At 36.0% G+C, this 27,551-nt stretch overlaps 1 protein-coding gene across 10 annotated transcripts in view; it reads right to left on the bottom strand.

Annotated features, from left to right (window-relative positions):
- Positions 1–27,551, bottom strand: part of MAP7D2 (MAP7 domain containing 2) — a 1,271,501-nt gene that overhangs the window by 143,499 nt on the left and 1,100,451 nt on the right. For all 10 annotated transcript variants that reach the window (XM_044072255.1, XM_044072256.1, XM_044072253.1 and 7 more), the window contains one exon: positions 11,390–11,494. In XM_044072255.1, the coding sequence (XP_043928190.1) occupies positions 11,390–11,494 (105 nt within the window). The remainder of the gene's footprint in view (positions 1–11,389; positions 11,495–27,551) is intronic.

Raw genomic sequence — 27,551 nt, 5'->3', positions numbered from 1 at the left:
ACATATAACAATTAATGAAAATGCTTTACTATAAAGCATGTAATTTATATAGCAAATATTTTAAACAAATATTGTTAAGAACAAAAATTGTTTTGCCTACAGTTACTTTCCTCCTTTTCCCCTTTAGTGTTCTTCCAAACATTAATGTAATGAAATGGGCAAATGCCTATCAGTCCCCCAACAAGTTTAACAAATCAGCAAACATCTCAGTCATTTTTTCTTGTTAAGCTATATTTTATAAATGTAATTGCTGCTTTATAGTCTCTCATTTATTCACTAATTTCAGTGTTGCTGGTCTTCTTCCTGTCCATCTTCATCTCCCAACCCCAGACTTCAGTTCAAGTCCAGTGTAATCCAGAGTCTTGTAGTCTATTCCTGTGCTTTTTTTCTTTCTTCAATCATTTTATTTGGAACAGTGGAAAAGGTTTCACAGGGAAAGTATATCTATGAACTTTATTATCAGAGCAATTAAGAGCAGAATCCCCTTCTGTTTGATGGCTTGCTTTTATTTGGACAAAGTTTTGTATTTCTACCTTAGCCTGTTCTGCATCATACATGACTTTGATCCTCCAGGAAAACAAATATTCAGAATACAGCTGGATACAGCAGCTTGAATCTCATACCTGCCTCTTGACATTTCCTGATTGCTGGGAAAATTTTGATTCTCTTCTGCTTGGTGTACAGTGGATAATCATTTTCCACAAATACTCTGCTGTGTCCAGTTTTTTATACTTTGCCTTTCTGCCTCGGTTTTGTCAGGATCAACTCTTTCTGATTATGTGATTGCATCATTAGTAATACAGATCTTGGAACTTTCTTGTGTCCAGGTTTGCTGCATATACACAATGTGCCCTTTCACTTAACAAATCCTGCTGTGGAATACCAGTTTATTTACTTATTTGTGCTTTCACAAAATTAATACAATATGTTCCTTTCAGTTTTTCTGGTACAGAAGAAAATCTCTTTTTTTCTGTATGCTCTGTCCTCAAATTCTACTATTTTTTTTAAACAGCTCTTCTTGAGCAGTCATACTCAGACAGCCTTTTCTTCACATTAACTCTCTGACTTTTTTGCAGTTTTATCAGATCATCTAAATAGCTGTTTAAAGCTTCTTCCATTTTTTTCCAGCCTTTTTTTAGTTGATATATTCCTTAAATGTTTCATTTATTTTAATAAGCTCCAAGCATGCTTGACTTATTTTTCCACTAAATTACTGGAAGATATATCTTGTACCAAATTTGGAGCTTAAACTGCTTTTTGCTGAACAGCTGCAGGATTCTTTTCAGTCAGTGTTTTCTCTTCACCTTTTCTAGTTGATTTTTTCAGGTTCTCTAAATGTATTTTTTCCTGGCATCCAGGCAGTGTACTTACAAGCCAGTAATGGAATTTTACTAAATCAGGCAGAATTACTGGTCCTTATCTATCAGTTTCATTTTTTTCACACTGGGAAAAATTAAGCTGTTGATCAGTGTGTAGCCATCTTGAAAAGGCAATTGTTTGCAACTTTTATGACTGAAAGTAATCAAAGTTAAAGAAATTGCCATAGTAATGCATATCAATTGATGTTCACATTCATATTCACTGCTCCTCTGTGGGAAGCAAGAAGTAATGTCCCACTGCTTTCTCACAATCTGCCTCCCATTTTCCACCCCAAAAATGTTCACATTGTTTTTGGTCCCTGTATGACCATGATCAAAGTAAACTGGAATATTTTTCAATTTGCTGTTCTTAAACACATACATTGTTCTTCTGGGCAAGCCATATTAGCGATCATCTAATTATCACTTTCTTTCACATATAACCTAGGTCCCCATAATCTATTCCTGACCACTTGTCTTTAACCTTTTGATTATAATCAAAGTAAAAGAAATAATAACCACAGTAATGCAGTTCATCTTGGTGCTCTCACACATACCTACCCTCCTCCCTATCAAACTATACTGGCACCTTTTTTCAACACAGTCTGCCCCACATCTCCCATCACTGTCTTTTTACTGATTTACAAGCCAATTCCATACTGTGATCAAGCTGAAAGAAATAATGACCAATGAAATGTATCTTAACTAGCTGCTCATATACACATACTCCCTCCACACCCAGCTCACCTCCAACTGTGGCAATTAAAAAAAAACAAAAAACAAAGGTTAAACTGATAACTGCTATGGGCGGTTTCACTGTTATTACTGTCCATAGATATATCCGGTGTCCTGACAATATTTATTTTACAGTTTACATTCCAAGGATAAACAACTATCCATGATGACTGGCCAACTGGTAAGTTTCAAGTCAAATTACGACAGACTGCCAGATAAGCTCCAAAATTGACTGGTCTGAGAAACCAGTCTCAGTCCTTACTTACAGAGTAAAAGGTTATGAATTGGCTAGGCATGGTCTGTTACTATGTGGAGTGATAACTGAGAAGCTATGCTAATTATTTGTATGATGAAGCTCTTATGGGTGGGATTTTTATTCATTTTATTTTATCATATAATTATTTTGTTAGCACAATTAAACTGATTATGCCTAAATATTTTATAGGTGGAAACATTTTTCTACTTCAAGCTTTAGCCATAATTATTTTGCCTGTACAATTAAAGTACTAACAAATGCAAAACAATTAAGCCTAAAATATCTCCAGGTGAAAACATGCTCTTTTTGATTTAAGACATAAAACTGTACTTTTAATGATTTCAAAATAAAAATGAGTAAACTGAGTTAACTCACTACCTAAAGTTGTGCTCTAACCTTCATGTACTGAAATAACTCATTACCCACAGTAAGTGGTGTTGATTTAACTTTTACAACATGTATGAAGAAGGACCATGGTAACTACTGGGAACCCAGAACACTTAAATGGGGTTGATATATACCAATATTTAGCATTTCAAAGTTTATTTTTTTCTTGAAATCTATATTTTATCCTTGTACATTACTGTGCAAGTAGTTGCAAACTCTGGTATTCTACTAAATGTGCATATTTATTGTTTCTGTACAAAGCATTGCATGGTTCTACCTGGTCAGGTTCAGACTGGTGAAGATGAACTTCCCAGTCACCATTTTCTGTAGGAAACCACTGCCAGTACAGTTACTAAGTGTGCATCAACAGTGGTTCATTTCTATTGGGAGATTTCTCTCTTCTTTCTATTGATGCAGCATTGGCAAATATATGTTCTGGGGGTTGTCATGTTCTTATTCCCACACAGGGGATGAAGCCATTTCTCCACTGTTTAACATGAGCATGTCTTGAATGCACTTTGCTATCTTCGAACCACTTAATAACCAGTTCCTATCACACAGTCATAATCTCTTTTTCCTTTAACTTCTCACATAAGATATGTTGTCTAGGAACTGAATGAGCACGGGCACAGTCTTAGAAGCTTTCCAGTGCAATGCTAGTACTATTTTCACATATTCAAGGGTACTTGGAATTACATCCCATGGGTCTAATGTGGAGGAGGATATTTCAGGTATAACAAAGCCTTACTGGTACTGCAGACATGGTACATGCCTTACTGGTACTATGGAAGTGGTACATGCCAAAAATTTGTTTCATACCACTGTACTCTCTTTCATTCACTTGAAACATATGACTTGGCTAAATATTTCAAAACCATTTTTGCAACCATTTAATTTTTTTTAAACTTTTATACCGATACATATTGCTCAACAGATGTACATGCTATGACAGGATAAACCTTGGTAAAACAGCATAATGGTGTTAAACGGACATGGAAAATTTCCTCCAGGACACACATCATTAATATGGTCATTTGTGCATCATTTTAAGCAGGGTTGGCTCGTGCTATTGGACTGCAGGACTTCAGCACCCCAGCTGTAAAATGAAATAAAGCAGAATTGTAACATAATTAGTTGCTAGTCCCGAAACTGCGCATGTGTGCTCGTGCTCATTGAGTACCTATCTGGACTGCTATTTAACCAGTCTGGATTACGAAGAGAAGGCATCAGTGTACACATGCCTAGAAGTCTATGTGGTTTGTAACCGCATAGACTGGAAGGGGCTCGGACTGCAATGTCTGCACTCATGTACATGGATGGATAGCTACTGACTGGCTCCTGGGAAGGGAATTTGTATTTGATGCTCTCGCTGCAAGGGAATTGGGTTCAGAACAAAGCTGGAAGAGGAATATAGAGGTACTGGTGTGTTCAGAACAAAGCTGCAAGGGAATATACTGTGTGTGTGTGTGTGTGTGTGTGTGTGTGTGTGTGTGTGTGTGTGTGTGTGTGTGTGTGTGTGTGTGTGTCTGTCTGCATGTAAAATGCCCCAGCTAAATATACCTGGTGACTAGAATTACTCAGGCTCAAAACTTGTACCTTGGGTACAGGTAGCAAGAGAATGAATGCCCTACCCACCATCACTTGTGAAAACTGTTCAGATTTTTGCCTCATATTTTTATTCTGTTCTGTTCCTCATAAAATCTGTGATTTTCTGGATTTTTGTAATCAGTAAAGGATTGAATTCACTAAATAATGACAAGCATATGAATTTCAGACTTCATATTCTTCAAAAAATACATGGCAACACAAAACCTTTTATTCTATCAATTTTCTAAGTTTATAAGATCAATATTTGAAATTTGTCCCTATTTTTGGGGCTGTATTCCCCCATTACTGGCTTTGTCCAGGTTTTTTGTGCTAAGAAGTTGAGAGCTATGGTGAAAACTGAATTCACTGAATATGTTTGGAGGCTGTATTCCCCCATTATTGGCTTTGTCCAGGTGTTTTGTACTAAGAGTTTGAGAGCTACGGTGAGAACTGAATTCACTAAATGATAGCCATTTAAGTTTCAGTCTTCCTGTCTTTCAAGAAACAGCTGATCTGGCATCGTGGTATGTTGCTCTGACTGTAGTGCACAGGGTCCTGGGTTCAAGGCTTGGCAGAGAAATGCATGGTGGGAACACAACATTTTATTCTAGCAACGTTCCAAGATTATACAAGGAATGTTTAAAATGTGTCCCTGTTTTTGGGCTTTGTCCCCACCCAATAAATTTTGGCTTTTTCCAGATTTCTTGTGATACAAAGCTGAGACATAAAGTTGAATGTCGAGTGGATTTTACAAGGAGCTGAGAGCTTCAGGGGAAGAGAAGTTTAGTGCTGCTTATGCTGAATCTGCTTGCATTGTTAATGGCATAACAGGTTGAATACTTGCTTTTGATGCAGAAGGCTGTGGGTTTTACTCCCATAGTATTTAGATGCATTGCTGATACTGTACTGTGTTGTACTTTTAAAGGGGTGGATGCTGCAGTCTTGAGAATCTTCTCTTTGGCAGAGATACCTAGTAACTATGAACCTGTTATCAGTTTGCCATCCATTCCCAACTGTAATATTACTAGCTTATAATTTTTTAATGTAACACAGGCAATTTATTCCTCAAGGGTAACAGGCACTTTATTTCTAGGTCAAACAATGAAATATAAAGTTGTTTGCTAGCAGCAAACTCTTCATTAGTTGCAGATCTCTTTAATGTGGAATTATTTAGATGACTTTTACTTCTGCAGAGTTTGTGCATATTTACTGATATTGGTGGATTGTAAACATTTGAGTAGACTTTTTATAATGGAAATGTTCTGAATTGGGCAGGTTTGTCATTACTGGTGCATGCATTTTGTTTCATTGTTTACTGGAAAAATGTTCAAAACAATAAATTTTAAACACCCTCTAACAACTGTACTATATTATACAAGGAATATAACATAATACAACCAGGAAGGTGTTTATTGATTATCTGATCAGCTCAGGTATGCCCCCTCCCAGTTCTTGGTTGGATGTGTTCAATTAGGAACCAGTTAAATCAACTGTCAACAAGCACAAATTTTTTTTGTTACTGAATATTTTCACTGATTGAGTCTGACTGCTACTGCAAGTGATGAAGCCAGACTGAAGCAATTACTTCTCTTAATCGTCGTTTTTTTTTGGGGGGGGGGTACTTATCGTCCACACCTAGGGAGCTAAGTTCATTGTGTAGGATTTCTGCCGCATAATTCTCCTGGCTGAAATATACCTCTCAACTTTCCAGATTGTTGCAGAATTAATAGATTTTTGCTTCGTATTTTTGGTTTGTTCCTCATAAAATTTGTGGTTTTCTGGCAAATCATTTAGGAATGAAGTCACTTAATAATGACAGACGTTGAGTTTCAGACTTCATACCCCTCAGACAAATGCATGCTAAATCAAGAACTGTTATTCTATCAACTGTCTAAGTTTATACAAGAGCAATTTTAGTACTGTTTGTTTGTCCCCCCAATACATTTGGCCTTGTTCAGATTTCCTGCATTAACAGGTTGAGTGGTATGTGCAAATAAATTGCTATATAGAATTAGGTATATCCAAACCTATCAACTGTCCTCAATTTGGGCTCAAAATGTTGCTTTCCCCCTAATAATCCCTACACAAAATGGCAATTTTGGAAGAAACGTGGAGGGTTTACAATTAATAAATAATTGTAATGATCAGAGTTACAGATTACTTTTATTTCAGAAATGCATGTACATTCTCTTATTTTGTCAGCTGTTCAACTTAACAGTACTAATATTAAGAAAACTATCCCTTCTTTGACAGGTTCCCAGCTGTATTGTGTAGCTATTTTATTTTTTGCAACACATTTTTGGTACGTTTTTCATAAAATTGTGGTTTACTGGCAAATTAGCAGCAAATCATTAAAGATTGAAGTTAGAAAATAATGACAGACATTTGAGTTTCAGATTTCATACCTTTCAGAAAATTCATACTAATGCTAGACCTACTATTCTATTATCTTTCTAAGATTATAAGAGAAATATTTAAAAATTGTCCTTATTTTTGGGCCTTTGTCCCACTTCTATTTATGGCCTTTTCCAGATTTCTTGCTCTGAGGTTTAGAGGTATGACAAATATGTCAGGACCATCCCCATCAGCCAGAGACATTTCAAATTGTGACATACCTGTTGTACCCCATTCCTCCATGTAGTGACTTTGGATGTGTCCAAGCAAGGCAAGGAGCAGTTATGCAGTGTAAGTGTGCAAAGTATCCCCTCATCCAAGATCCAAGGTAGACACAAGTACTACAGCAGCTTTTCATCTGTCCTTGATTTTGCAGAATGTCCTGGTTTTCTGTCATATCTTTATACTGTTGATTTATGGCCCTTATTATTCAGAAAATGCATGTTGTTGCAGTGCCTGTTGCTCTGTGTTTAAGTAGAAATGCTTTAATGACCATCAGGTAAGCTTATCTGAGATTTTAAGATGCAAGTACACTTTAATAAGCATACTGTTAAAGAATTATCAACATTGAAATCCTTTTTGTTGTTGCCATGCAGAGAATACTTACATAACTAGATAACGTATAAGCCTTAGGTATTGAAATGCATATGACAATATTTGTAATAAAGGACAGGATTGCAGTATTTTCAGATGCTCATTACATTTGTCGGAGACTTGCAGTTATCTTTGCAGGCTTTAACCATAAACTAAACAGAATCCCAATCTATCATGTGTGGTCCATAACCTGCAAAGTAATCCTTTAAGCAATTCATCTTGAGCTTGTTTGTTGTTTGCTGTTCATTTTTTACTTTGATCATGTTTTCCCCATGAAACAAGTAGATAGTTGTTGTCAGGCAGCAGGTCTTTTCTGGATAAGAAACATTTTTACAAGTGGGGTAATTGGTATCACAGAGATTGCTACTTTCAGCATGTTACTTGGTACTTTTATAAAGTTGAATATAAATATAATTAGAATTGCAGTGCAAGGAGAAGTGGTTTGAACTGAGCACTGCTTGTTTTTTTATACTTGATTTCGATTGGCATTCCAGTAATGTATTTTAAAAAGTAATTTATTTTTTCATGCCTCACAACCTTTTTCTTTCCATCTAGATATTAAGTAAGCTGTCATGTAGCCAATGGATTGAAATTTTTTTTTCTTCTCTACTTCATTTTGTCTTGATTGTACTCTCATAATGATGGTTTGGCACCCAGGGCACCATATTTAATTAAAGTCCCAGTTTTTCTGGTTTTGAGCATAGCTCTGCCCATTTCTAGTTGGTTATGCCCCTTCCTGTTGGCCCCACTCATTCAGCTGTCTCTTGCAGCCCTCCTTTGATTTGAAGTTGCCAGCCACCACTGATTTTAAGTAGTAAATTGAAGCATCTACCATCTATTTTTTTCAGATTCTGTTTTTATTATCTGACTTTATTGTTGGACAAAAAGATAAGTTCATGTGAAAACACACAATGAACAATCCAGCAGTGACTATCAACAGTAAATAACCAAATAAAGAGTGTAGAAACCATGCAACCCAAAACAATGGACAAAGAAATAATCAAGGGTTCACACAGCCATAGGTGAGAAATCAAGCCAATGAAATAATTCAGTGTCTCTAAATCCCATGTAATACAAAACCAGTACTTATTAAAAGTTAAGTGCTTTAACGTTCATTATTCTGGACTTCATCAGAACGTGTAAAGACAATTAACACACTTCCTTAAATTTACCTTGTGCAATCCCATGATTAAAATCTTTAACAAAACAGTACTACTTGTGCGATCAACACAGTTAAAATCCTTAAAGAAACAGTACTACTTTATAGATAAAAATGACCACTAAAATTACGAAATAACCAACTTAATGTGTTTAAAAATATTTAATTAATATCAATTCAGAAAAAATGCTTAAATATAATAGATATTATTCACAAACTAATTACAGTTCTGCTGCTCTTATCTATAATACTGATTTTATTGACACATTTTCATTTAATCCTGGGAAAGTAGTGGTATTTAACATTAACTGTCATAACAATTCTCTGTACTCAATCTGTGCTTCCCATTCTACACCCCTGACATCAAAACTTTTAACTTCTAATATTCCAGATTTGAGCATTTTACATTTTTTTACAAATTGGAGTGTTTATACAATACACTATTAACATTTTTCTTATTAATGTTATAAATATATTGGTATATTCTTTTTTTCAAACTTCTCTCTGTTTTGCCTATATAAAATGAGGGATGTCTGCATACTGCCACATATACTACCCCAATTGTGGCAAAACTGCCTCTTCTTAGTGGTACTCTGAAAGAATAGCAATTCTTAAGTTCTATATAATCCTTTTCTAAAATGTAAGGACATTGGTTAAATAAGCCATACTTAAAAGTCCATGTTTTTTCACATCCTAACTTACACTTTGTTTTCCGAATTTTGTTCTTCTCAAAAATTGCTTTAATATTATCTACCTTAAAAATGAAGTGCGGTTGGTCACAAACTAATTAAAAAGCCTCATCATTAGTCTTAAAAACTGACCAATTTTTCTTAATAATATATTTGATCACATCCACATTACTGTTATATTTTATCACCAGGGAGCTCTCAAAACTTATTTTATCATCTACATCACTGTGCTTTGTCATACCAGATTCATTATTACCTAAAAGTGGGGTGTACTTCTCTCCTCATTCTCTAGTGACCTCCGCACAAATTTTACTAATAATATTCAGAGAATATCTTTTCTCCATAAACGTAGAACACAATTTTCTTCCCTCCTCAAAAAGTAATTTTTGTGTGGAATCCATGTGAGTTACACATATAAACTGACCTTTGCTTTTATAGATTATATATATATATATATATATATATATATATATATATATATATATATATATGTAAAATACCCAGGGTGGCAACCTTTGTAATGTAAGCATGAATTTGAAAATATATTTTTCCTGTGTATAATAGTAACAGATTTACTTTAAATAATGGAATTACCACTTCATCAAATCACAGAAGATTGAGACCACATTGCCAAAAACTTAATTCAGAGAATTCCTGGAATGTCATATTTTGCTACCGGGAGAATAACCACTTGACCACCATGGTGAACTTTGCCCTTTTTTCAACTGTAGTGCGATCTCAGAGTTGGGTATATTCAGTTGGGGGAGGTGTGTGGGGGTGAAGCCTCCACTTTGGTGGGTTTAATTTGCTTCAATTTGTATTTTGATTATTGCTGGCCAAGCGGTTAGTTTCCTGGTGGCAAAATATGTCATTCCTGGAGTTCACTGAACTAAGTTTTTGATCTTCTGTGATTCAACAAAGTGGTAAGTTGATTATTTAAAGTAGATCTGTAGTAACAAAATTGCTGGTAACAATCACCATATTGACATCTAAACAGTGAATGAAGTACCTATTATGAGTATGTATGAACCTTAAAAATGTAGAAGTGGATATATAGTCAATAAATTCTCTAACTTCTTTCTCGTCCTTTTACCCTATAATAAATATATCGTCCAAGAACCTGGAATTTAAGTTCCAGTATGCTGAATGCTTAGACTTTTAAATATATCTCCTCTCCCATATTAGCATTACCAAATTAACAAAAATAGGGGTGCAAACCTCTCCCACGGCTACTCCCTTAACATGTCTATAAAACTCACATTCAAAAGATAAGAAATTGTTTAATACTATCTTCATTATATCCATAATAAAACTGATCTCTCTGCCACCCAAAAGTACATATTCAAATAATGTTGAGTGAAACAGGTCTCCATCAATGTCATGCAGAATGCTAGAAGACAGGTCCACTACATCTACGGTGAGGAGGCTTATCTTCTTGTTACAGTGATGAATGGTCAGTTTCCTCAAAAATACCATGAATCTTTCAAAATGTGGTCATATCTTGTTAAAATATTTTAAGCATTCTGTCAAAAAATACTGCTAATGGATATGTCTTGGAACCTTCAGCAGAAATTAGCAATCTATACAATGGGCTATAAAGGTCTTTGTGTACTTTTGGTATTCCAAACAATGCTGGAATTACTGTTTGCTTAATGGTTAGAATATTGTAACTATCCAATTAAATTAATGCTTGGGTGACAGCATCTTCTAAGTACATCTTTATTTTTCTGTATGTTATGATAACTTAAATTTTAGATACTATATTTATTATCATACTGTAACATTTCAAAGGTGCTGTTAACATAATCAATTTGGTTAGCTATGACCATTCCTCCTCACTTTTCTGGTTTCGTTATACTTACTGACCTGTCTCTTGTTAAAGCAGACTATCAACACTGCTTTGACCACTAAAAGGACATTTTGAAGGATACCATATATATGGAACTAACAGCACTTGAATCAATAGTGGGGGACTGCTGTAATTGGGGGCAACATACATGTATACACATAGATATATATGAATCTAAATTCTACATCTTTTACATTGATATCACCAGTACTTTGATATCTCTGGCCTCTAATGGGAACAACATGCTAGTTCCACAAGGACTAGCCCAACTACTGGACCAGTTACAAAGAGCAAAGGTACTTTTAACTGAATATGAAATCCATACACGTAAATGCAAACCAATAATAATTATAATAATAATAATAAGTCTGCTTCACTTACCTTTTTTCTCTCCAGCCTTTCTTGTTCAATTTGCTGCATTACTAACTCTTTTTCCTGACGCAAACGCTCTTGTGCTTCCCGAGCCTTAGCTTCTGCTTCTTCCTTCTAAAGAGAACAATAAACAATATACATATAGATTATTTGTGAATAAATAAATGGAACTTCATCCCTAAAAAATATATATATTTTAAATACGTTAAAATCTATGTATATTTTGTGTTTGTTAAACTGAAAAGTCAAATGCACAAGAACCATGAGATACAATATGTCCAAGGCAAAATCTGTTCTGTGATGACATTTGTGACCAACCCTAATTTTATCCGATTGTTACAGTAAGATCATTTCTTTGCAATATGATAAATAAATAAATGTTTGTCCAAGTGTTGTATTCATTTTTGATATTGTTACAGTGTTATATCTCACATGTCTGTGTATGTAAAGTATCTTTACTACAAGTGTGTATACATACAAATCAAAATACTTTACATTTAGTCCGGGTTAAAATGGCTACAGCAAACTGAACAGAACTTAGAGGAGCTTCCTGCTTTGTGTACTACTGACTGATAAGTAATATATTTTAGGTTGTTGAAAGAGTGCATGAATGGCTGGAAATGGCTACAGCAGGACTTAAAATTCTGTAGTAGGAAATACAGTGGTCTAGTCCAATGTACTATTGAAAGAATACATATATTCCATGGCTACATGCACAAATGCTACTTTTTACCACTGTAACATTTTGGTAACTGCAAATTCAGAGCTTTCTCTGTTACACTAACTTTTGTTTATGCTGGCTTTACATCACACTGCTTTAACCACCACCTAAAATGCCACATTCTCATGTTACTTTATAACTGTATGACTCTGTCTCACAAAAAACAAGTTCTGTGCTCAGGATATGTAATACTTACACTGTACAGTACAACAGTTATATATAACTCAACTTTAGATAACTGCAACTCACTTTATCTTCGAATAAGATCATAATGTGTCATCAGAATGTTCAACAATGTTTACTGCAGTATGTATGTATGTGTGTGCATGGATCTACATCTAAAGCTTGAAGTTTCATAACTTCGAACTTCAAATGGCCAAAGCCAGAAGATCAAAGTTTTGAAACTTCGAAAACGAAATAAATAAATAAAAACAATTTTTTTTTTATAGTTTTTCAGGGGGCAAGCTCCCTTGCACCCCCTTACATCTCCTGCTAAATAAATACACCAACTCTGAGATCGCACTACAGTGAGGAAAATGGTAAATATCCCATTCTGCGCTGTGTGGCAATCTTCATTCAAAACGTTTGAAGTTTCAAAACTTCGATCTTATGATCTTGGCCATTTGTAAAAAAAAAAAAAAAATATATATATATATATATATATATATATATTTGAAAGTAATGTTTATTATATCTTTAAACATGGTTTAATTTATTTTGTACAATCCTCATTCCTCATGCTTGGTACGCAGTTTCAATTACAGTGGGCTGTGCTTTTAATTTAAACAATCTACCATCTACACTAACAGCATTTGTTTACAAACATTTACTGCACATTTTTAGTAATTGTCCACTTAACATTTTTAACATACTTTCCATTTCTTTCCATAACCCTTTATGACCATTTTCTCTACATTTTATACAACAAAGTATAATACTGTGGCTATCTTATTATTTGTTCCTAACCATTTGTTATTGGGATTTATACAACGACCCCCCCATTAATATTCAAAAATGTGCACGCTGATTGGTCAGCGTGCACGTTGTAAATCAGAGTTATAGTAATGGAAAAAGGTCCAGTCGCCCGGACTTTTTCCATTGCTTTAACACTTTCTTTTACAGCAACAGAGAATGCAACATCTCCATTGCTTCACACTGTCTCGCTATGTTAAACGAGATTAACATAGCGAGACAGCTTTAAAAAAAAACAACAGAGATTCTCCGTTGCTTTTTTTAAAGCTGTCTCACTATGTTAAACCCATTTAACATAGCAAAACAGTTTGTAAAAAGCAATGGAGATCTTGCTTTCTCCGTTGCTTTTGCCCACAGCTCTGATGTACTGCGTAGGCATATGCATGCGCAGTACATCAGAACTGCTGCAGAATACCAGACAGCTGAGGAAGGGCAACAAGGAGGCATTATACAATGCCATTATTTAAGAAAAGTAATTATTTTTTTTCTTAAATAATGTAATTGTATAATAGCAATAACCCACTTCTGGGTGTGGGTAATGCTGGATTTACCCACGGCTGGCTTTGTTTGGCCACTTGGGCTTCGACCTCATGACCAAACCACACCAACCATGGGGAAATCCAGCATTACCCACACCCAGGAGTGGGTTATTGCTATATTGTCTCATTTTCTCTTTGCTTCCTGTTTTGCTGCAACCCTTTACTGCCTTAAAATTTCCTCTTTCCATCACCTGATAGTACCTACTTGCAACATTTTTCCATTTATATTGTTGACTTGTTACTCATCCGCTTTCTTCTTCCAATGTTTGCATTTTTTGTTATGTATCCTATGTCTGGTTCTCAATATTTTCTTTTCCTTATCTTTAATTCCTGCACAATTTCTGTAACCTTTTCAGTCTTTAATTTACGATTTATTTTCCATTGCCTTGCTATTACTTTTTTATACCAATCATATTAATGTTATTAATGCCTTTACATAGCATTTTGCCTTTATCTCCCCCAACTTAAAAGAAAGCTTATCTCCTTAGGTTCCTGCTGCTGATTATCATGTATCTTTTGAATTAGTTCCTCTAAATCTTTGTTTAATTTATCTTACTACATGCTGTAAAAACATGGCTCCAACCCTCTTCTTGGTTGTGCTCGCATCTTTAAAATGTTTCCATTACCCTTGGGAACAAACTGTTGCATCTTTTTGGGGTATAAAACACTTATACAAGCATTTTCATCCAAACATTTTAAATGAGTGTACTCTGCTGTTCTGGATGCCTGACATTTTTCCCTCCATACCTCATCTTGACTATACTTTCGTATCCATTTATCTCTGATTACTACCCTATAAAGTTGACTTATTAGCCCTTTGATTGTCCATTCTTCTGTCCTTGCTGCTATCAAAATTTCTTCAACTTTCTTCTTGTAATTTCTGCTTATACTTCACATTCCATATTAGCCTCTAGACCCGATTGACTTGCTCCCTTGTACGTGATATTTTCTTTGTACAGAGATTCTTATTCTATTCTCTTATCCTTGTTTCATCTCCTTCTTTTCAAAAATAAAATGCCCTTTCCCTTTCCCACCATCCCTTTGTTACATTAACATGGGCCAGACTTCAAATTACCATGTCCTGCATTCTCTTGCTCTCAGGATCTCCGTTATGTTTTCATATATTCTCCTCAATTGGGTTATATTTCTTTTTATTTCTAGTAATTGTGACCAGCTATTCTGTCTTTGCTCCATCTCTCTTTCCACCAGCTCTCTTTTCATATTCTAATGGTAACATATGAACCTTTAGTTGTATTGCCTTGAAGTACTCATTCAAATGTGGGACTGCCAGCTACCCCAGTCAACCACTAATATCATATTTTACCACTTAACCCTCGGACATCTGTTTCCCCATTCAAAGTTCAGTAACTTCTTCCTTAACCCCTTCCAGAATCTAGTCTCTGGGTCAAAAGGAAGTGCCTGGGCCACATATAAAATCTGCATACCCACAAACATCTTGCTTGCTTGAATCCTTTGATTCATGTCACTTGATATACATTTCCAAATAACTATCATATTTATTTTAGTGTTAATCTGCTCTCAGATTTCAATAAGTGAATTTTGAGTCCCTCACTAACCTTATCTCCTGATACTTCGATTTCAAGTGTTCCCAAAGGGTTGGGAAGTCCTGAAGTAGTGCACAATTAGGGGTGCTGTATACATATATTGATTTAGTTTTGTCTTAATTCATTTTATAGCCCACAATCTGAATACATTTCCTTCACACTGTGAATACATTTGGAATGACTATATCTGGTTGGGTTAAACACAAAATCACTTAATCTGCAAACAGTGCTAATTTCTCCTCTGTTCCATTTCGTAACCACCCTGTTATATCAAAATGCCTTATTTTTGGGCTGATAGTTTCAAATACAGTTTGAATAATAGAGGGACAGACATTAGCTCTATCTTGTTCCTTTCCAAATTTCTACTTTCTTTCTTATCTTTCTGTTGATTTTTACCAGTGTTGACATGCCTATGTAAATTTCCTTTAACATTTCCATATACTCCTCAGTAAAACCCATCCTAAACATTACTTTTGATAAAACTCCCCAGTGTACTCTACTGAATACCTTTTTGGCACTTAATCCCAGTATTACTAATTTCTTGTTTGCCTTCCCTGCTTCCTTGTGTATCATATTTGTCCTTAAAATACTATCACATTTTTATCTATTATTCACAAAGCCTCATTGATCCCCACCGATAATTCCTGGTAAAATAGTTGGCATAATCATGGTTCAATATTGAAACTGAGCAATATGATGCTGGGGTCCCTATCCTCTTTCGGTAACAGTGATATTATGGCCCTATACCATGAATTGGGAATATTTTCTGTGTCTTAAAATTTCATTAGACACACTACGCCAATATGGCAATATTCTGACCCTTAAGATCTATTGCAGATCCAGCCCCTCCTGGTGATTTTCCTAGTGTCTGTTTCTTTCTTTATTTGATTTTTTAAATCTTCCTCTCAATAAGACCAATACATTTTACATTATCCTAATCTGTTACAATTGGTAAACCTTCTCCTTCCAAAAATTATTTGAACTTTATTTCCCAATTTTTCCTTACCTTCTGTGTTTTATACAAGTTACTAAAATACTCCTTAAATACCATTTTTTCCAATAGATTTTTAACTTTTCTTCATGTGTTCTTACCCCTCACTTTGCCCACAATTATCTCCTCTTTCTGCAGTCATAACCTCACTGCCCAAAGTTTTTGTAACCTTGTTGCACTTTCATAATATTGGGCATTTAGTGCCACCTTCCTTTGTTCCATTAGCTCTTCCTTCTTCTCCCTTCTCTTTTCTTCAGATTGTGTCAGTTGCTGTTATTCTGCTGTAGTTACCGTTTCCCTTCCATTCTGAAGTTCTCTTATTTTACTCATAGGTTCATAGGTTCATACTAGGCTATCTGCCCAGGGGCATTTATAAGCCTAGCCCATAGTTATGTGGCTTTTGCCACCCCTTTATGTTGAAGAAAACTATGCCTATTATTTTGCTGTGCCTCTGTCAAGCAGTGACACTGAAGTAATCCCTGGGGTATATCTGCGATCTCCCATCCATTGGTCAAGATTCCTCTTGAACAAGGCCAGCGAGGTGCTCTGCCTCACTTGTACCGGGATTTTGTTCCACAGCATAGGGAGTCTCTGGGTGATGAATCTGTCCCTCCAGCACGTTCTATTTATAACCGTGTCAAGGTTTAAGTCTCCCGCCCTTGTGGTTCTGAGGGATCTAGATTTTTTGAGGTGAAGCATATTCATCAATTCTGGGTTTGACATGGCCTTATATGTCAGGCATAGGTTACCTCTGAGCAAGCGGTATGCGACTGAATAGAGCTGGAGTTCTTTCAGTCGGGCAGCATAAGACATATTTTTGAGACCCTTTATCCTTTTGGTGAGGAACTTTTGGGGCCTTTCCAGCTGCTGCAGGTGTCGGGTCAGATACACTCCGAATGGGGCATTGTACTCAATCATAGGTCTAATGAGTGATGAGTACAGGGGGACGATGACCTCCCTTGATCTAGATGTGAATCCCTTCATGATCAGGTGGGCAATGTAGAAGGTTTTCCTAACTACTTTGGCAACATGAGTGTCAAACGAAAGGTTACTGTCAACCTGGGTCCCCAGATCCCTGATGACTTCTTCTGTGCTCAGTGGATTGCCACCTATATGGTAGCTAGGGGTAACCTTGTTTTTCCCGAAGGGTATGACTATGCATTTCTTGGCGTTTAACTTTAGGCCATGGCTCTGGCACCAGTTATCCGTTTCTGTGAGGCCCTTCTGAAGGATATCTGTGTCAGATGTGTTTTTGACTATGGCGCCCAGTTTGCAGTCATCTGCAAACTTTGTCAGCCATAACCCTCCTGTGTTTGCTTGTACTTCAGAAAAGTAGATGCCGAACAAGAGTGGTCCCAGGACTGAGCCCTGTGGGACACCACTTGTGACAGGCTTTGAGTATGACATGGCGCCAGCAACTCTGACCCTCTGGGTTCTGTCACTTAGCCAGTTTGCAACCCATCTTGTGATGTATGGGTTTACATTCAAGCTGATGAGTTTTTCGATGATACCTGAGTGGGGTATTGTGTTGAAGGCCTTTGCCAGGTCGAGGTAGGCTGTATGGACTGCCTTACCCTCATCAATGGCCTTGGTGACTGTTTCGAAAAAGTCAACCAAGTTTAAAAGGCATGATCTGCCTTTGACAAAGCCAAACTGGGTTGGATCCAAAGTCTGCAAGTTCCCTATGTCTTTATTTATGAGTTCCATTATGATCCTCTCCATGGCTTTGCAGATAAGGCTTGTCAAGCTAATGGGGCAGTAATTTCCAGGGTCGGTGGAGGCACCGCCCTTGTGAAGTGGGACCACAGTCGCCGTGCGCCACTCCTTGGGTATGTATCCTGAGGTGAGGCTAAGATTAAACAGCTGTCCTAACTGCGGGTTTAATTCCTCATTGAGTTCATGGAGCACACAGCCGGGGACACCATCCGGTCCCATGGATGCTGTGTTTTTTGCCTTGGAGAGAGCAGTTCTCACCTGGGCATTGGAGATGTTTGGGGGCTACAATCCTCTGGTATAGATATCTCTCCTTTTGGGGGGGGGGAGAAGTTTGCACTGAACCTGTCAGCCAGTATGTTGGCAATGTGTGTAGGTTCAGTAATTTTCACATCATTTTGAACTAATTCTGAGCATATCTGGGAGTTTCCTCCTAGGTTTCTAACATAGCTAAAGAAGGCCTTATGATTGTCTTTTGAGTCCTTGGCAATTTTTCTCTCAAAATTTGCCTTGGATGATTTTATGAGAGCTCTTAGTTTTTTACTTATAATGATCAAAGGTGTCTTACCTTTCAAGGATTTTGCTCTATCTTGTAGTAGCTTCCTCCTTTTGTTGTAGAGCTTGTTTATGGCTGGGGTCCACCAGACTGGACGCTTGCCTTTGGTACAAAGAGTCTTAGTTTTGTTTGGGATTGCCTGATCCATGCAGTCCTGTAGGTGCTGGTAGAAGGCATTTGTAAGTGATTCAGTGGTTTGAGTAATGTTTACCACTGGCTCAGGGACCGGACCTTAAAGGAGACCACACTAGTTTTTAGAAGTGTGAAGTCGGCTTTTGAGAAGTTTTTCACTGTGGTCTTTTTTATTTCAGGTGGGGGCGGGATGAGGACCTCCAGCGAGATTAGTTTATGATCTGATCTCACCAGTGAGGGGTATACTTCCGGTGTTGAACACTGTGATCCCATGTTCGTGATGATGAGATCAAGTATGTTTTCTCCTCTTGTGGGGATGGTGACTAGTTGTTCCATGGCATTTGAGTTTATGAACTCCAGGAACCTTTGGGCTAGAGTGTTTGGACTTGAGTAGTGTTCCCAGTCTATATTAGGGTAGTTGAAGTCACCTAGTATGATGGTGTTTGGAGATACATTTATCCCCTCCAGTGTTTTCAGGAAGGCCATGTGAGGTTCCTGAGTTTGAGAGGGTGGCCTGTAACATGCTACGAATTGCAGAGCAGTCTTGCCTATGGTTAATTGCACCTGGATGGTCTCTGATGCATCGTGTGTTGCCACCAACCTTGAGGTGTGTGTGTCCTTTATGAATATGGACACCCCCCCTCCTTTCTTGGTGTTGTCCAGATTTTGGGGCCGGAACGCATGATATGAGGTGAAACCTGATAGTGCTGGGGTGCTCTCAGGAGCCTTGAACCAGGTTTCTGTCACAGCACAGACATTGATGTTCTCCATACTGAGAAGGGCCTCGAGTGTTCCTACTCTCGTGTTCTCTTTTTGGTTCTACTGTATCCTGTTCTGTCACTGTATCTCTAGTTGTGATTCTTGTTTACATAGATTCCAATTACTTATTAAATCTAAAGAATCTTCCTTTTCTCTCTATAACTTTTCCTGTATCAGAAACTGTGTTACCTCCTTCTGTTCCTTCCTTTTAACCAACTAACTTTAAACTTCCAGTGTCTCAACCCATCATCCTGTGCCAGAAACCTGATATCCACCCTGACTAATGCATAATCACAAAGTAATAGGGTGGCCTAATGGTTAAGGTATTTACCTTACAAACACAAGGCGCAGGGTTTGAGTCTCACAAGGGATAACTGGCTAAGCTTAAAATGGCTCACAAGGGCAGTTAGCTTAGTATGAACCTATGAAAAAAAATACAGGGTGTGTCTGTAGTTGTGTGCTCACTATAAATTCTAACTCTCCTTGATTTGGTTCCATACTGCCCCAATTTCTCCTAAATCTTTCAAACCATATGTTCTCAAAAGCTTTTTCACTAGTTTCCTTATGCCATTAATTTTCCCAACCTGGGCCCCCCATTAACATCTTCTAAAGATGTAATCAGGTTCTAGTCCCCTGCTATTACTGCAGTTCCATGTTGGTAATCCAAAATCTCCATCGTTATTTCCTTAATGTCTCCTCCCACCCCCAATTTTTCTTTTCTTTTTTTTTTTTTTGCTTTTGGAGGGATGTAAACATTTACAAACCATATTTTTCCACCACAGTTTCCTCTTACTGTTACACACCTCTCCTGATGATCCTGATAATCAACCTCCTCAAGTTCTATAGTTATATGTGTATCTTCTTTCCTTACCAAAGTTAAGACTCCTCTTCTTCTTTTTTCCTCTTGGGCACTGGCAAAATAACCCTCATTAAAACTATTCCTTACTACCCTTCATGTTCTGTTTTTTTAAATGACTCTCCTGCATCATTATTATATTCCATTCACTTTGGCTTAAATACTGTACATTCCTTTGCCCCTTATTTGTTTCAGTGGGGCCATTTATATTCCAAGACTTTATTTTCAATGTTGTTGTTACTTGCTCTTCTGTGTTTCCCATTCTTCTCACACTATTCTTTCTTAATTCTTTGATCCCTCTGCTCTTTGCAATGTATTTCTTGATGTTTGCATCCTTTTTATCTCACTTCATCTAGTTCCTGGCAGCTCTAAAGTTATAAACAAAAAAATCTAACCTTAGACAGTTAAATACATACAAAATTACCCTCCCTGTATTTAAAAAACGAATTTTTCCTTTTATCAAAAAGAGCAAAATGTTTAACCTTGTTACTCGTGCTCACAAAAGTGCAACAAAACAAAATTTACTGCAATAGTTTATACTGATTTGCATACTTATGCAATGTTTCTATTTTGCATTATTCTAAAGCTGCTGCTTTCCTGTGACTATGTGCTTTCCCCTATATGTTTATATAACTGTTCATTTATGGTTATTTGAAACAATCTCTGTATATCTTTGCTATATTTGTCTATGTGGACCAGGTTATACCCAAAAAGTGTCCTTCTGAGAGTTAATTTACCTAGTTGACAAATGAAATAAATAAATATATAAATAAATAAACAGACAAACAAACATGAAGCCCGGAAACTCTAAATCAGAAATTGACTGCAAATGAAAAACAATAGTATGCAGAAAAAGGAGCAAGAACAAAGAAAGGGATGTATCACAGAAAAATGCTTATACAATACTAATCAAGAGAGGGAATAGGAACATAAATGGCAGTAACAAAGGCGCACTGGAACATCCAAAAGTGGACATCAGAAGCTGATGTAGAGCCGTAGGTTACATGGATGGAAAGCATCTGTCAACAGAAGAAAGATATAAAAAGTAAAATGCAAACAAACTAATAAATAAAGAAACAAAAGATTGAGAAAATTATTACAGGATAGAAATTTACTTGAAAAAGTATTTACTTTTACTGAAATGGCTCCCAGTTATTTGAAACTAGTGGGAATGACACTGTGTCCCTAGAACAAATCTTGTCTTCAGAAGCAACAAAGCTTACCTGACCTGCTACTTTTCTTTCTTACAAACATGCACAGTAAATGTCAAGTTAAAGGACTAAACAATGTTTACTTTGTGTGAAGCAATAAATGTGTATGGAAAGCTGGACTGTGTAAATGTATTTAGACCTTTGCCATTGTCCATTAGTCAGCTATCAGTTTATACATTTAAGGTCACCAAGTAGTTAAATAAGTTAATGTGTTTTAAGCAAGTCAGATTAATGGATTAGCAGGGCTACTTAGAAATTATTGGTGATAAGCTACAAAAAGGGTGTAATGGGAGCTCCAAGATGATGCAACCTGCTGGAGGACGGTCATTATCCAAGACTGCCATGTTCAGCAGCATTGGACATACGGAGCTGTGTACAATTAAGCTATTCTGTCACTTCATACTGGAATATGTTAAAGTGCTGCAGTTTTATAACATTCAGCAAATGAAGATTTACCTGCAAAGTCTGAAAAATGAAAGGTAGGCCCTATCTCTCCTACAGCAGAGAATACACTTGCAGTGCTAAGCAATGCAGAATGACTAGCACATGCCCTGGATGAATATGTTCTATAGCTGCAGAACATTCACTAACAAATCTAGCAACTCATTTGTTTAAAAGAGGAAAATGCAAAAATTCATGCTGGGGGTATATTATTTAAACTGCTCTCTAACAATATGGAAAAAAAACAGACATTTTTCAGTTCCCTTCCTGTCATGTAAAACTGAATCCAGTGTCTCTACCTCAAAAAAAGGAAAATGGATTCAAAGATTTAAAGCTTTCTTGCTAGCTGTTAACATAGAAAGATACAAATGTGGAACATATTATGTTTCTCTACTACACTGTTAAACCAATGCATGACATTTCTGAAATTTTCTCTGCTACAGGTGAAGTTAACAGGATTATAACAAAGCAGGAAAGCTACTTACAGACATGTTTATCATTTCCTTTATTAAAGAATTCTGAACAAAAATAAAAACAATGGGGAGACAAAAACCCAGAATTAGGGTCAAATTTTAAAAAGTACACTACTTCATTTAAACGTTAATGTAACAACATGTTTTGCACCAATATGCATTTTCTGAACAACAAGTATGAAACTCTAATGATCAGTATTATTGACTGGCTGTAATTCTCAGTGATTTACCAGAAAATCAAATATTGTATGAGGAACAGGGCAAAAACATGAGGCAAAATCAGGTACAGCTGAGAGGTATGCTTACAGAATATATCCAGTTATGCAGTGATAATGAACATGAGGTATATGTTTTTCTTCAATTCAAACAGCACCTAGGAGTAGCTGTTGATGCCCACTGCAACAGATCAAGGCAACTGGCTAATATTAAAACACCTACGATTACTAAAATGGATAGAGAAAGAAATTTCCAAGATGGATGCTCACTGATCAATATCTTAACTTCAGCTCTCCCAATGTTAAAACAGAAAATGAGAGAAAACATCCGGTGATATTGTAAAATTGAATAAAATTCAGTTACTGTCTGGTAAGTACTCTGCCTGAATGCCTACAAAGAAGAAACTAACAGAGTCTAAAAGAAAATCAACTAGAAAAAGGTGAAAAGAAAACAAACTGACTGGGAAGAATCCCGTGGCTGTTCAGCAAAAAGTAGTTTAAGTTCTAACTTTGGTGCAAGACATGGCTTCCAGTAATACAGAGGTTAAAAATATGTTAAATGTGCTCAGAGCTGATTAAAATAAATGAAACACTGAAGAAGTATATCAACTCAAATAACACAATGCTGGAAAAAAATGGACGAAGCTTTAAACACATATTCAGATGATCTGATGAAACTGGAAAAAACAGAGGTTGAAATGAAGAAAAGGCTGGCTGAGTATGAGACTGTTCACGAAGAGATGTTTCAAGAATGGTAGAATTAGAGGACATATCATGTAGGGGAAAATATGACATTTTCTGCTGTACCAGAAAAACTAGAAGGAACAGACTGTATTAATTTTATGAAGGCACAAATAAGTAACTGGACTGGTATCCCACAACAGGAAGTGCTAATTCAAAGGGTACACAATGTATGTGGTCCAAATCTAGCATGAAAAAGCAGTCAAGATCTGTATTAGCAAATATGCAAACCTACCAGCACAAAGAGTTGACCCTGACAAAACTGTGACAAAAGGGCAAAGTATTTAGAGACAATAGAATATTTGTGGAAATGGCTATTCACTGTACACCAGGCAGAAGAGAAACAAATTTATTCCATTAATTAGGGAATGTCAAGAGTGAGGTGTGAGATTCAAGCTACTGTATCCAGATGTCTTCAGAATACTTTTCCTGGAGGATTAAAGCCATTTTGTGATGCAGAACAGGCAAAGGAGGAAATGCAAATGTTGTCCAACAAAAGATGAGCCATTAAGGATAACTGGAACTTTGCTTCTCATTCTTCTGATCATAAAGCACACTGAAGAGACTTTGCCAGTGAAACCTCTTCCACTGTTACAAAGCAAAAAGCTTGGGAGACAGAAAAAGAATTGAACCAGAATCTGGAGATGGGAGATGGAGAGGAACAAGAAGATGACCAGCAACATGGAAATTAGTAACCAGATGTGAGACTGCAAAGCATCAATCACATTTGTGAAATATGGCTGTATAAGAATAAGTGGAAAGAGTTGACTTTTGCTGACTTTGTTAAACTTTTGAGGAACTGTAAAGTATTTTCCTTACACCATTAATGTTTGGATGGACTGCGTGTGTGAGGGGAGAGGAAGAGGAAGGAAAAGTAGGGCTGGATTAAGAGCTTTAGAGGCCCTAAGCACTTAAAAGATTTTGGTATATATCTAATTCAAAATATAAACAAAAACTATAAAATAAAATTTTATTTTTCGAAATGTAACAAAACTTACAGTAAGAAATGTTTATTTTTGTATAATTCCACTTTATTTCTATTTGAAAAGTTTTCTCCTACTTTTTCTAATTGCAAAGTCATTGATTAGATCCTCAAAACTAATCTTATATAACACATCTGCTTCCATACTTAGTAGGCATTCAGCCTGCTTTGTTGCATAATTGCTGTGTTGGAATTTTTAATATACTTCAACTAAGAAAATGAATGCACAGCTGAGCAATTTGTGACAATTAATGTTAAAAATATACAAAAGCAAATGTCTACATTTGGAAAGGCACACTCAATATTGTCTTCTAAAATTATTTATAAAGTTCAGCATGACTGAATCTTGTTTTTTTTGTTGCACTGAATTTATGAATTACATATGAGTGAAACTGCTGAAGCTCATCTGAGAAATTAGTGTTCAAAAATCCTCTGGGTAAGCATCGATCACCTGTTAGCAACACTAGAAAAGGGTAACCATAAGTAAAACATTTTCTTTTTTATTAAGCTTTTCACATTATAAATTGCATATTTTATACTAAATATTTTTAGTTGTTCTTGTATGTCATGTCATAAAGTTATTAAAGTAAACAGATACCATTTTCCCTCGTCTTCTCTGTTTTGTTTTTTTTTTTTGGTATTAAGAAATGTAGGCATTACAAAGCAAAAAGAGAAGAAAAGCTAGAAAAAAACCATGTTTAAGTTAATAGGCTGTAATATTGGGTTCTTGAAGTGGGGAGTGGGGTAAAAGTTCATAGATCATAATACATACATAGCTAATATGCTTTCTCTTACTTTTGCATAGGTGAATTTCTGGATTAACACCCTTTTTAATTTAATCTAATAACACATTTTAAGTGGAAACAAGTAAATATGGGACACCAAATATAATGAAAAGTTTTCTTTTATCAATGAATGCTCTAACTTGTCTGTCAGGCTGCAACAGAGGACGACATTTTTCTTTTTTTTCCTCTTACATTTTCATAAAGCCACACTGAAAATAGAGCAATAAAGGACAGAACACTGGCTTCTTCAATGACAAACATTAATGATTTCTGAAAGTAGTATTCATATCTGGGGGAGGGGGAATAAAGAATAAAAAAGAACAGACACCAATTTGTGAAAGCAGAAGCACAGACAATAACATGTACCTTAGCATGAATAGCCTCAATTTCAGGTTAATTAGGGCCTATATTAACAGCTGTCTATTTGGCACAAAGGTTCCTATCAGGAGAGTTAAACTTCCTTATTTGGGATGTACATAGTTAGGTGTGTTTGTATTAACAGGTTATGGGGTGTTTTGTTTGTTTTTTTTTTTTGAGTGTTTTTATCAAAACAAAAAGTTCTGTAAAATGTTACATAGGTTCCAATGTTAATAATAAGAAAAGAGCTGCCATATATAATAGGTGGGAATAATGACTTTTTATTATAATGGTGATGCATTCTTTATTATCTTGGTATGTAAATGGCCTCATAGTTATAGGCATTAAGGAAAAATACTTAATTATATTAAGAAATGCGTAGTGCAAAAAGCAATGCTACAGAAGACACATTTGGAAAGAATTGAACACGTGAATTTGATAAAGAAAGGATGGATATTCTGCAGAATATCAGGGACAATGGAAAAGAAGAGTACTTACATTAATTGCTAGAGGTGCTACAGCAGTGACAGAAGAAGAAAAAAAGAATAATGGCAGATTTGTAGTTGTAAGGGGCTACTGGCAAAGAATGAGGATTACATTGTCATGTATTTATATTCCACCTAAACCTGCTATTTTGCATCTTAAAAAATTGGGAGAAATATTTTTCAACAGGGAATATTACTTACCGGTGGGGAATGGAATTTGATTTGCAACAATCAAGATGTATCTGTGGGCCATGAAGGGAAAATATAAGAAAAAAGCGTAGATTTCTAAAGAAAGTTATGAAAATATTTGGAATGGGCATGAATTCATTAAATGGAACTCAGACAGAATTTGCATATTATTCTCCAAGGTACAATAACTAGTCTAGACTTTACAGAAATTATATTTCACTGGAACATGTTAATTTTAATTGAGAACTTTGATACACATCCAATAACTATTTCAGATCCTGTGCCAATAATTAGTAAGATAATAATGCAGGGTAATAAAGTCAAGATGAGACACTGGTACTTCTTCATCTACCTGTTAAAAAAGAGGAATTTAAGGAATGGGTAGTGGAAACTACCTATGAGTTATCAGGGAAGACAGAAAGTACCCCAGAAGTTATAGCTAGTAAGTGGGATAAAATGAAAGTGGAGTTTATGGAAGTTATAGCTAGTAAGTGGGATAAAATGAAAGTGGAGTTTAAAATAGGGTAGAAATAAAAGAAAAAGATCTGGTTAAGAAGTAATAAGAATAATTAAAGAGTCTGTCAAAGGTTAAATTATTAGAAAATACGAGGAATCTCACAGAACAAGAGGGGGCACAACTATAGAGTGCTAAAGAGAAAATAAGGAAGTACCTGGATAACATGCATGAGTTTAGAAATATTGCCTTTAACCAACTGTTTTGATAATAACTTCAAGGCACAAAAACTTTTGACACAATGACTTGAGCAACAGACAGTAGAAAAGGGTTGCTGCCAAACTTCAGGGCCTATAACAAAAAAAGAATAACAATAAATCTTGTAGCGGTATTAGTGACATTTCAGACATTTTATGAAAATTTGTATAAAGCAGAGAAGTGGGGAATCAAGAAAAAGCACAAATGGAAATATATATTTATGGAAGACTTAAACTTGCCAAGGTTAGAGGTAGATGAGGCTCAACAACTAACAGTTAAGATAAGATGAGATGAGATAAAAATGATGTATAACCAGTCTGCAAGAAAGTATCCAGAAATAGATAGTATTCTGATGGAAGTTTGGAAGCTAGGAGGGAACAAGGTAATAAAGACCTGGAAGGTTTTGCTTAACAGTATTTTAACAGGAGGGCAAGCACCAACATCCTGGAAAAATGCTGTGGTGGCTGTAATACCTAAAGTTGGTAAAGATCCAATCTGACCCAGCTTCATACAGCCTCATTTTAATTTTAAACTATAATTATCAAGTGTTTATGTTTATAATACCTAAAAGAATGGCAAAGGTGATACCATAATTAATTGATATAGATCAATGGGGTTTTTGTGGAAGGGAAGCAAACACTTGACAACATTAACAGAACAATGATGATCCAGAGGGACGCAGACTATACAAAAATTATGCTGTTGTTGGTGGGTCTTGTTGTAGACAAAGCATTCGACAGACTTAACTGAAATGTTATGAGTAGGGCAATGGAAGA

Source organism: Protopterus annectens, chromosome 5.part0, assembly GCF_019279795.1.
Source record: "Protopterus annectens isolate FY-2018-M chromosome 5.part0, PAN1.0, whole genome shotgun sequence".
In the NCBI taxonomy this organism is placed as follows: Eukaryota; Metazoa; Chordata; order Ceratodontiformes; family Protopteridae; genus Protopterus; species Protopterus annectens.
The sequence above is the reverse complement of the archived record's forward strand: the minus strand, read 5'-3'. Positions and strand labels throughout refer to the sequence as shown.